General features: G+C 36.0%; 1 protein-coding gene across 4 annotated transcripts in view; it reads left to right on the top strand.

Moving 5' to 3' along the window:
* Positions 1-12,564, top strand: part of APLF (aprataxin and PNKP like factor) — a 75,641-nt gene that overhangs the window by 21,841 nt on the left and 41,236 nt on the right. For all 4 annotated transcript variants that reach the window (XR_014841798.1, XR_002342624.2, XR_014841797.1 and 1 more), the window contains exons 4-6: positions 1,515-1,659; positions 2,281-2,413; positions 10,595-10,779. Coding sequence is in view for 1 of the 4 variants with exons in the window: in XM_005662500.4 (XP_005662557.1) it covers positions 1,515-1,659; positions 2,281-2,413; positions 10,595-10,779 (463 nt within the window). In the remaining 3 variants the exon portion in view is untranslated. The remainder of the gene's footprint in view (positions 1-1,514; positions 1,660-2,280; positions 2,414-10,594; positions 10,780-12,564) is intronic.

Below are 12,564 nucleotides of genomic sequence, written 5' to 3'. Positions count from 1 at the left end.
AAGCCATTGTGCTTCTCTGGAGTGTTTCTTAATATTTTTCAAATTAAATATTAATAAAATTTGAGGAAAAAAATCTTGGAAGCACCTCTGTATGCTGTGAGAAAAATGGATTTGAATATTGTGATGGGAGTGCAATTTGATACAGTTATACATTTTCAAGCCTGAATCCCAGTGCCTGGCAAGTGCCTCCCGCACACTAGGTGTTTTAAAAGTATTTTTCGAATTAACAAAAACTGTGATATTGCACAGAAGTTTAGTCTAAGTAAATTATTCTGTTTTGGCTGAGTCCTGCCATGACTTCAAGTCTGCCTTTGAAGGAGGTTATTCCTATAAGGAACACTAAAACAAATAAAACAAGCCATTGGTTATTCTTCTCTCAGATAAATTTTTGAAATCTTATTTTTTCTTTTTCTTTTATTTTTTTTGAAATCTCATTTTTTAAAGTTTGCTTTTACTGAGGGACATTTTATACCTAGTAAAACTCAGCCCTTTTAAATGTATAATTCAGTGCACTTTGACGAATATATGTAGTCATGTAAATACCACCACAGTGAGATAGAGAACATTTTCATTTCCCCAGAAGGTTCCCTCCTGCTTCTTTGTGGTCATTCTCCTTCTCTACCCCCAGTTTCTGGCAACTGCTGATCTGATTTCTCTCCTTGTAGCTTTACCTCTTCAGAATGTCATGTATATGGAATCATACAATGTGTACCTCTTGTATCTTTCTCCTTTCACTAAGCAGACTGCCCTTGATTTTCATCCAAGTTGTTTTACACATCAGCAGTTTTTCCTGTTTATTCCTGAGTAGTATTTCCATCTGCATTTTCAAATGTTCGAAATGATAAGTCTGTTGAATCATCTCTATGCATACATAAGGAATAATGATCCAATAATTTACAGTGATCTTACCACACTTTGTAGCAAGTAGGAATAATAGTTTCTGCACGTATGTTCTGCATGTGACAATGAGGATGCTCCTGTATCAGAACGCTTAGCTTTAGCTTTTAGTTGAACTACGTACAGGTTTGGGAAGATTTCACAAGTTCCAGCTAGAGCCCCAGTATCAGCTTTGTGTGAACTTGACCTCAGGATTTTACTTTTTTTTTCTTCAAGAGCCTAACTAGCTTACCTGACATTCTTGCAGTCTGTATTTTCTCCTTGGATATTTGATGGCAGTCTTAACTTTTATGGACTCTCTAAATAAATAGAGGGCTCTTGAGCCTTGAAGAGATGGCTACTGACCATCTTATAAATAGCTGTGGTTTCTAGGCCCGTGATTTGGAAAGATTAATGTATTTTATGGTGATAACAGTGAGCAGAAGACGAAGAACATATTCTTGTCCATATATTTTATTCTGGTATGCTGTAATCTGCTTTTTTGTCTTGCTAATAACTCTGAGAAGATGAACATAACTCATTAGTTAGATGTACTTGGGAGAATCACATGATGGCATGATAGGCAATAGAGGTGTTTTAAATTTAAATGATTAATGAATTTCACTTTTATTTTCTAGGAACAGTCAGATGCTTGATGAAGATGAATTGAATGAAACACCAAAATCTTCCTCAGTTGATTTGCCTGATGAGATACCGCAGCCAGCCCCACAGCTGGAAAGAGGCATAGAAATAGTAAAGACCCAAACCACTATGAATAGTGTGGTAAGAAATTTAGAAATCATCCATTTACAACATGTTCCTTAAGTTACTGTGAGGAGAGAAAAGACAACTGAGTTAGACATATCGTGACGATATTGCTAGGATATTGCTAGCATTGATCGGGTTTTGCTGTTTTAAAGTTAAGCTCTTGAGGGAGTTCCTGTTGTGGCTTAGTGGTTAACGAATCCGACTAGTATCCATGAGGACACAGGTTCAATCCCTGGCCTGGCTCAGCGAGTTAAGGATCCTGTGTTGGCGTGAGTTGTGGTGTAGGTTGCAGACTTGGCTCAGATCCTTCATTGTCGTGGTTGTGGTGTAGGCCGTCAGCTGTAGCTCCAATTCAGCCCCTAGCCTGGGAACTTCCATATGCCATGGGTATGGCCCTAAAAAGCAAAATTAAAAAATAAATAAATAAAGTTAAGCTCTGGAGAATATCATACTAGACCAAAACACTTCAACTAATAGAGATATTGAATTTCTTTCTTTGAGAAATTTGACTCAGTTCACAGTCGCAGATGGATTTTTTTTTTTTTAAATGGTGGTTTTCTGCAAAGTAAGTAATTTTACAGTTTCATTAAGGATGCAGGATTATTTTTACCAATTAATATGTAGGTGCTGTTTTAGTCTTTCCTAGGTGAAAGTAGAGACTTCAGTAAGCAACAGCCAAACCCTGCCCAGAGGAAAAGAATCCTTCCGGCATGGATGTTAACAGAAAATCTAAGTGATCAAAACCTTTCAGTAGCAGTTATCAGTGGAGGTAGGTTTGTTTCAAGGAAATATTAAGCAGAATTTGGAGGTTTTCCTGAATACGTGGAGGTAGAATGGTGGTTGTGTAAATGTATAACTTAGCCTAACATTTTTTTTTAGATGTGTTCATGAAGTTGAATTTAAAACATAAGCCATTATTTTATGCTATTTATCAAAAAACATTCTGCTAATTGCTTTTGATTTAACAAATGCTATTAATCTTAGTGCTGGACTTATTAATATAGGTTTTCAAACCTATTAGTGTTATGCCTACGATAAAAGGTAATCACATAAAGAGCATTTAAGATTAATTGAATAAAAAAGCACTGCCATGCAGTGTTATGTGCTGAAGGATTCAAAGAAGACGAGACTTGTTTCCTAGCATAGTTCACTGTCATGGCAGATACCACAACGATTTATGTCCTCTGCTCAGTATTTCCATTGATTCGAGAATATTAAAATATTTACTACATTGTGTTATTTAGTCAGCATTTTATTTGCAACTTTTTAGTCATCTCAGGGTTTAATGTCTTAACAGCTGCTTGTTTTCCTTTATGTGGGTCACATTTTCCTGTTTATTGGATATTGGATGTTATAAAGACTTTGATTTTATCTTCCTCTGAACAAATATTTTTTTATTCTAATAGGTAATTAACTTGGCCTGAAAGGAAATTTTCCTCTTTTTTTTTTTTTTTTTTTTTTTTTGCTTTCTAGTGCCATACCTGTGGCATATGGAAGTTCCCAGGCTAGGGGTTGATGGGGGCTGCAGCTGTCGGCCTACACCACAGCCACTGCAAAGTGGGATCTGAGCCATATCTGTGCCTACACCACAACTCGTGGCAACACCAGATCCCGGACCCACTGAGCGAAGTCAGGGATCAAACCCGCATCTTCATGGATGCTAGTTGGGATCATTACTACTGAGCCACAAAGGGAACTTCTCCTCTTTTCTTAATGGGCATTTAATTCAGACCTTAAACTCTGTTTTCTCTGTGTAGATAGCAGTTGCTGTCTCTGCATAGTTCTTTCAGCTCCTAGCTGCTGCTTTTCCCCTAGTTCCTGGGGTTTCCCCCTGTGAGCATGTAGTTTACCAACCAGCCAAGGATTTGGGTCAGTTTTACACGTAGGTTTTGGTACTTGACCCTCTGAGGCTTTCTTTCTTCTGGGACTTTGTCCTGAACTTTCTGAGGCTCAGTGAGCCTCAGACTCTGTCCTCTGACCAGTTAAGCCAATTCACAAGTGACAGAAAATTACGGCCTCATTGGCTTAACTGGTCAGAGCACAGAGTCTGAGGCTCACTGAGCAGGTAGAAAGTTCAGGACAAAATCCCAGAAGGAAGAAAGCCTCAGAGGGTCAAGTACCAAAACCTACGTGTAAAACTGACCCAAATCTTTGGCTAGAAAAAAGCCACAAATTGACAAGCCCCAGTCACTGCAGTTAGTTTTTCAAGGTCAAACTCTTCATGTCTACCTTTTTGGTTGGTCTCCAGTGCCTTCACATAGTTGTTTTTGTAAATTTAAAATGGTTTTGTTTGGGATGATGAATTCAATCAGGCTATTCTGCCATTTTACCTTGAATGTTGTCTTTTATATATTAACAGCACTGCTGAGTATATATTTTAGTTGAATATTATGACTCTTACAGCTTCTCCTAGTCAGCATAGTGGTCATAGAAGTCGTCTAAAGTTTTTAATCAAATATGTTGTATACAGAATATTCCTTATTTGATGCTAATTTGGATTATGGTAGGAACAGAGTGATCTTTTGGGAAAAATAGATTATATGTTATGTGTTGAGGGAGATGTGATTTAATCTGGAGAATCTTCCTATCTAAATGTAGGATTTCCTGGTAAGAGTTTTATTCTAGGACAGTGGTTTTCAATCCCCCACCCTCTATCATTACACGTGTAACATATTTGTGTCAGTGACATTTCTCATGAAGTATGGTACTCCTCGATTTGCAGGAAGGGAGTGGGGAATGGAGGTGGATTGGAGAGAGAGCAGCCACTTTCCTTCAGTAGAACATTTTCTCTAATATGGAAAGAAAAACTTTTGACCAAAAATTGGACCAGTGTGAATTGCCTCCTTGCAAACAAGTTCTTTTCTTTTCTTTCAGAGTTTGTACTGTAACCGCTTCTGTACTACCACTATTACATTACTTCTAATAGTCCAGAATATATTTGCTTCAAATTATAAATACGGCCATTAACTTTCACTCGACAGAATTACCATATAAAATAAGAAGCCCTTATTTTGGCATTTCACCTTGAAAATACAAATGAGAGTAATTTGACTTTGATTTGGACAGGAATGTTGTATAGTATACAATGTTCTTAAAATGTTAAAGCTTCAAAATAAGATAAAAAGTCTTTGTATTCAGTCATATCTTACACATGCAGACTTTGAGGGAATACTCCTAAGAGCGAAGTTAGGTTACTTAACTTTTTTAAAGGCAGATGATTTAGGAATAAAGGACAGTTTAGTAACTTGAATCCAGTTAATTAAAGGTTGGAATAGATTTGACTTTTTCTGCTATGTAGTTTTTATTGTTATTGTTACTGTTTTGTTTAAGTAATATATCATCCAGTTCAATAGACCAATGTTAGTGATTTTTAAAAATCGGTTTCTAGGATGCATTTTAAGCTCATTTAGATGTAAGATACTTTTGTTATGTCTTTTGCAGTGTTAGTACTATATTATGTTCATTGATCTTTATTTGACTATCTGAAACCATCTTGATATTTTAGAACCTTCTCTGTCATTAAGTACAGGACAAATAATAATGTTAATCGATGTTAAATGACTTATCTAGGGTCGTAATAAGTGCCAGAGCTGTGATTGAGACCTAGCTCTGTGTGACTCTAAAGCCCATGCCCTGAATCATATCTCTATATAGCCACCTAAATTTACCCTCTCTATGTTCTGGGGGTTTTTTGTTTTGTTTTTGTTTTTTATTTTATTAATAGGCCCTTGCATTCTGTCCTGGATTTTTTTCAGTTTAACTTTTGGTTTAATTCTTATATGTATATGCGTATTCGCTGTGATCAGGCTATCCTTTTTGTTTTCAACCAGTATGGTTCTAGTTTATTTACGTTTCTGGGTCCCCAGGTACTAGTCCTTGAATTTTATCACGAATTTCTCAGGTCTGGCCTAAAAGTTTTTCCATGTCCCATAGTGATTGATAAGTGAATATATTTGGGTAAAGGCCTCCCCTCTCTTTGCTTTCCTTTTTTTTTTTCCCCCCTTAGTTCCCTTAGCCTTCTAGGTCCCAGACATGTCATACCTCTTAGGCTATAACACTTTTTGCTAGATTGAAAAAGGAGCATTTATATTTTCATTGATATCACACTACCCTGTAGTTCTCTTTTCTCCCGTCTTCTAACTCAACATGGAGTGTGGAGAGTGGCACATACTGGTAAAGACAAAAGTGGTAAGTAGTCCTCAGAGCATTTGGTTTACATGTTAGTTTGTGCTCTGACGATTTTCTGTATGACAACTCGATACAGATTATAAATATTTTACTGACATTGTTCAAGTTGATTATAGTTCAGAGTTTACTTATAGTGCTAATTATTCTGTATATTTTCAGCCATCTTGCTAAATGATTTAATTAATTCTAACTGTTTTTTAGCCTCTTCGATTTTCTAGCTGTATAATCATATCTATAGACTTATGATAATTTTGGCTCTTCTGATCTAGCTACAGCTTTTGAAAACATTTCTTATTTCTTAAGTTAAATCCTATAAATTTTAAATGGAAATAGATAAAATTGTCATCTGTATCTTATTCCTCATTTTAACAGGAGTTCTGTTAGTATTTCAGCATTTAATATGATTGGTATTTGGTTTTGATACTCTTCTCATATTTAGGGTGACTGATTCAGGAATAACTTTTGAATTCTTTGAAAAAAATTTTGGTAGAGAAACAGTCCTGCACTTTGATGTGTTAATGTAATTAATGATGTTTGTAAGTTTCCTCATGTGCACCATGTCTGTGTTCTTATGGTAAGTTAATTTTATTGTGATGGCTTACTATTTTTATGCTCTTTTAGATTTGCTAATATTTAGTTTAGGGCATTTGTATCTATACTGTGATTAGTATTTTTTTCCATGTGTGCCATCCATGTCAGATTTTGGTATTAGAACTATGTCACTGTTGTGAATTAGGAGATTTTCTATATATACTCAAGGATAGTTTGAATAACACAAATACTCATTTCTTTATAGAACTTTTCTTTATCACAATCTGTCCTGGTGCCTACTTTGTTAGTAGTTGATAGTTCTGGTATAGGAATATGTAAGTTAGGCCATTAAGAAAGAATGAAACACTCTAAAACAGATTAGAATAACATATGTTTAATATATATAAAATTATCAGTTAAAATTGATGGGGAAAAGGAGTTCCCATTGTGGCACAGGTTTTAAGGATCTGGTGTCTGTCTCTGTGGTAGCATGGGTTTGAGCCCTGGTCAGGTGCAATGGGTTAAAATGATCTGGAGTTGCTGCAGCTATGTCATAGGTTGCAGCTGTGGCTCAGATTTGATCCCCGAACCTGGTCCAGGAAATTTATGTGCCATGGGTACAGCCATTAAAAAAACAAAACAAAAAACCAAATTGATGGGGTAAAGGATGCATTATTTATTATTAAATATGATGATGGGGAAATTAGCTTTCCATTTGGAAGAAAATAATAATAGAGCACCGTTCACACCATATTCATAAATAAACTGCTGTTGAAATAGTAAACAATATAAAAATTGAAACTATTAAGGCATTCAAAAAAATATTCAAAACATTTTTATTACTCCTAGGAGACTTTATTTTTTCTCAAAAAAGAAAAAAAATTTTTTTTTTTTGTCTTTTTTAGGGCTGCACCTGTGCCTTGAGGTTCCCAGGCTTGGGGTCCAATTGGAGCTGTAGCTGCCAGCCTTTCACCACAGCCACAGCCACAGCCATGGGGGATCGGAGCCTTGCCTGCAACCTACACCACAGCTCATGGCAATGCTGGATCCTTAACCCACTGATCAAGGCCAGGGATGGAACCTGCATCCTCATGGATACTAGTCAGATTCATTTCTGCTAAGCCATGACGGGAACTCCCTGGGAGATTTTTTAAAAGTGATGGAGAGCCAAGAACCATAAGGGAAAATTTAACAAATCAATTTTTTTTCTTTTGGCTGTGCCAGCAGGATGTGAAAGTTTCTGGGCCAGGAATCAAACCCACATCACAGCAGTGACCTGAGCAGCTACAGTGACAATGCCAGATCCATAACCCACAGTGCCACAAAGGAACTCTGTGGCCCATCTATTTAGATTAAAGAGGAAAAAAAAATGCAAAAGACACTTTAGATAAGGTCAGAAGCAAATAGTAGAATGACAAACAGTATCGAGGGAGATTTTTTTCTGTTGCAGTTATAAAAGAGAAAGTTTTAATGAGTACCTACTTAGTAATACAAAAAAAGTAAAAATTTTGGGCATTGTATATGATACACTGCAGAAGAATAAATACAAATAGCCAATAAATATGTGACTACTATCAGATAGGAAAATGTAAATTAAAACATATCAGATTTTGTTCATCAAACTCATCAAAATTTCAGCAATTGATCATATCTAGTACTTACAGAAATGAGTATCATGAAACATGGTTGGTGGAAGTATGAGTTGGTATAGCCTTTTAAAGTTCCTTGCCAGTATCTCTCTCTTTTTTTTTTGTCTTTTTGCCATTTCTTGGGCTGCTCCTGCGGCATATGGAAGTTCCCAGGCTAGGGGTCTAATCGGAGCTGAAGCCGCTGGCCTACCCCACGGCCACAGCAACGCTGGATCCGAGCCACGTCTGCAACCTACACCCCAGCTCTCGGCAACGCCGGATCGTTAACCCACTGGGCAGGGATCGAACCCGCAACCTCGTGGTTCCTAGTCGGATTCATTAACCACTGCGCCACGACGGGAACTCCCTTGCCAGTATCTCTTAAAAATAAGTATACAGCACATTTTGGTTGAGAAATTCTAATTTTAGGCATTTATCCCACAGAAATAATAGCATGTGTATTTTTAGCCCTGTATGTATTTATGTATTTGTAGATATACTTGCTTAAACTTAGGAAAAAGTTGAGAAGGATACACATCAAATTGTTAGTATAACTAGTAGGAGTGGTTTCTTTAGAGGATAAAAATTTGATGGATGTTATTTTAATGACGTGTATAGTTGAGCTAGCATTCATATAGTATTAGTATAACAATTCATATAAATTAAATGCAATTAGTAATGGTTTAAAATAAATGGATTTGTTCTAATAGCTCATTTCTTTTGTATTTCTGTCATTTAACTGTACCTATCTTGGATTTGGAAAAATATTTTCTATGACAGATATAAAGATTGTTATGAGCCGATTAACTTATTTGTTTTATATATACTTTGTGGAGAGCTTTTTAATAACATCAAATTAGCTTCTTCCTATGCAAAAAGAAATGAGCTCTGGTTTCTAAAAGGAATATTTTTGGTAGGTCATTTGGAGTTTTAAAGAATTGAATATTTTAAATATGTGTATTTAATTTTAGAATTTTATATACATGTGTGACACCTGGAATGTAGTAAACTGCCATTTGGGAAGAAGCTGTGTCTTATTTATAGTTTTTTAGTCCTTAGCATAGTAAACAGTATCATAGCTGATTATATTTCCCATTATTTGACTAATTATAACTGTTGTATCATTTGGTCATTTACTTTGTATAGTCAGTTCTATTTAGTAGTATTTATGACAGTTTCTAAAATAATATCAAATGTTTCCTAATTTAGATTTAAATAATTGTGTCCCAGTATAGTTGTCAGTTTATTCATAAGTTTCCCTTGAGACATACATTATTTTTATAATTGGTTCAATGATTTTTCTGTTTAATAATATGGACAGTATTTCTTTTCTGAACTTAGTGGAGGTGTGTTATTTCAGGCCATTGGAATATCCTTTACAACAACTCTGAGCAGATAGCCCATGAGCCAAATTCAGCCCCTGCCTATTTCCGTAAAGAAAGTTTTATTGGAACATAGCCTCGCTCATGCATGTATGTATTGTTTGTGGCTGCTTTCATACTACAAAGGCAGAGTTGAGTAGTTGTGACAAATATTATATGGCCAACAGTACTTAAAATATTTATCCTCTGGTGTTTTTCAGAAGAAGTTTGATAATCCTTGCTTTAGAACATTAGATTACTGACTACAGATTGCCTTGCATAGCTGTACCCAGTCGCTTTAGGGATCTTTGGACAATTTCTGTTGGTGCTCACAGTTCATTTACTCAAATATATTCATTGAGTACCAGTTTTGTGTTAAGCATAGGTCTAGATACTAGAGAGATAAGTGGGGAACAGTGAACAAGGCACAGAAAGTCATTGCCTTCATGAAGTAGAGGAGGAAGATGACGAACCATGATGATTTTCCTCTTAAAATAAGTAGATCTTTTTTCTTTTCTGATTAGACAGTTTAGGAATTTGTTAACAAAATGTGATACTGATGTTTCCCCACTGTATTGAACCTTGAAGATAAGTGTTATGTGTAATGCAATGTCCCTTGTTATTGAGACTTATTTTCTTTATCATTAACATTTGTAGAGGTAGTTATCTTCGGTTATTTTGGGTTCTTAATCTGTATTTAAGGTAACTTAAGTTGTATTCCACACTGTGGATGTTAGGGGCTTATTAAGTATTCATATAAGTCATTTGATAGCAATGTGTTACATTTTCTGTTAGAGAAATTCAGTGCTAAAATTAAAAAAATAGCTAACATGTATGAGTTAAGATATATAGTTTATACATCTTACCTCATTTTCTTCTAATAACTCCATGAGTTTTTATTATAATTCCCTTTTTCTAGATGGTGAAACCAAAGCTCAGAGAGGTGAGCTAAAACAGTTAAAGGATGTAGCCTGCCCATATTACCATCTTGGCCTGGGTGACTCCAGGGCTGGAACTCTCGGCCAGCGTGCACTTAATACTTTCTAAGATTTGCAAATATGCATTTTCAGATTGGCCTTAATATAAGTAGAACTTTAATTTTACTTGTTCTTTTATCCTTTTCTTTTTTCTTTCCTTCTTTTCTTTTTTTTGTGGGGGGGGGTGCATGGATTATTGACATTTGAAGGTACAGGAGGTAATTTTCTTCTTTTTCTTGGTGTTTGTGTGTTGTATGTATTTAAGATAATAATTTAATCCGGGAAAGTGGAAAAGAAGAAATCTGCAAAGATAAGACCCAAGTAAACATAAAACATCAAGGAAGAAAACGATTAATTTCATCAGGAAGTTCAGAAAGTATATCAGCAGAGCAAGACACAGGAAAAAAATGTAAAGATGCTGATTGGGAAGAGTCTGTCATTTCATCCAAGGTGATTTTTAAAAAATTCATAATTTGTTTATTTTCATCATCAAGTATTCTAGTTAGAAATAATCATATACTGTATATATACATTAAGGAAAAACGAAAACTGCTTTTTATTATTGAATTTATCAGGATAAAAACAAGTCCAGATTCCCCCCTACCCCCCTGACCCCCCGGTTGCTGAAACTAATCTTTAATATAGTACCTGCATTGTATGAAACAAATTTCTATTAATGTAGAAATTTTCCAATCTGGAAAAACGTGGAGACCATTTGACTCTGGTCATAATTCGGTACCCTTATTTTGAAAACCCGGTTTATTTGGGGTCATCAGAGAATTGCAGTTTGGGATCTGCAACATGAGTGAGCCATGTGCAATTTCCTGTACAGCAAGGGAAGGAGAATGCTTTTATAGAGGAAAAAAAGTTTGGGAGGGCTATAGTGAACAGAGTCCATGTTATTTCATTGGCTGGGTCCTTGCCAGGAAAGAAGAGGAGTCTTTTTTCCTGTTGTGCTCTGCTGTCATCATAGGGCATGAGAGCTCTGCCTTCTGGTCTCCCAGCTCTATATAAATGAAGTTTCTGTTTATTAATTTTTTACATGTCCCCCTTTTGATCAGGATCTTTCTCTGAAAGCATTGTTGATCAAAAGTCAGATTTTCTGATTTCAGTGGCTTTTGTCCTTTAATGCCCACGAGGGTCCTTTGCTGATTGTTGTCTCACATGAGAGAGAAAGTACATAGATTGGAAACCTATTGAGGTCACATTCATGTATCAAGGAGGGGAAGGAGGAAGAATTTTCAGGCACGTTTAATTTAAAGTCTATTTGTTAACAAGATCATAGAGATTGGAGAATGTCTGAAGTGTCATCATCAAAGGTTTGGCAGACAAGTTTCCAACAGGCCTGGCCTGGATATCTTGGGAAGGTTGTCTCATCAGATGCCATCTATTTCAGTTCTGGGAAATCTTCACTTCCAGGTCATCAGATGATGTGCAGGTCCAGTCAGGGTTTTGTTCATTTTTTAGGTGTGTCATGTGAATCCAAGAGTCTATTCCATGGAGTTTGGCAGCACAGCGGTTGATTAGCAGTATCTGATTTGGGGTCTTTCCAGAGAGGTTGAAGAGAGTTCTTCTGGAGGTATTTTTTTCCAATAGTTGAAATATCCAGGTTGCCAGGTATAATGTTTAAGGTCATCATCTCCCAGGAGTGCACTGTGAAAAGATTGCTCTACTAAAACCTGGTTATTTTTAATAGAAGCACTTAGGTGTTTGCAGTGTTGGAGTATCTCTCCTTTTACCAGTTGTAAGTAAAAAAAAAAAAAAAAAAAAAAAAGCCAAGTGCATTGCACATTCTGTCACTACTTTAAAGTGTGAGAGCTTATGAGTTCCAAAAGGGGTGGATCTGAGATTTAGAGGGATTGATGGTAATACCTTTAGCCACAGTATTTGGATGATCTTTGGAATTTTTGCCAGTTGAGTCATAATAATGCTATTAGTACATTTAACTAAACTAGAGGGTTGAGGGTGGTAAGCGCAGTGAAAGTGTCATAAAACTGGCCAGATAGCACAGACTTGTTGAAGTGCCTGATCAGTAAAATGATAATCACCATGCAGTTTGAAAGAAGTTCTTCCAGATAGGACATTTTTCTAAACAATTTTCTAGAAGGACATTAAGCCCAGAAGAAGTAGTGGCCTGTCTGCAAGAGGAGTCTGTATGTGAACACACACACACCATTACTAAAACATATTTATATCTATGAGCCAGAGCAAGTTGTATGAAATCCATTTTTCAGA

This window comes from Sus scrofa, chromosome 3 (genome assembly GCF_054392235.1).
Source record: "Sus scrofa isolate SSC_HxYL_T2T_F1_AM1 chromosome 3, Sscrofa_HxYL_maternal_Yorkshire_Landrace_v2.0, whole genome shotgun sequence".
Taxonomy (NCBI): domain Eukaryota; kingdom Metazoa; phylum Chordata; class Mammalia; order Artiodactyla; family Suidae; genus Sus; species Sus scrofa.
This window is presented reverse-complemented; position numbering and strand designations above follow the sequence as displayed.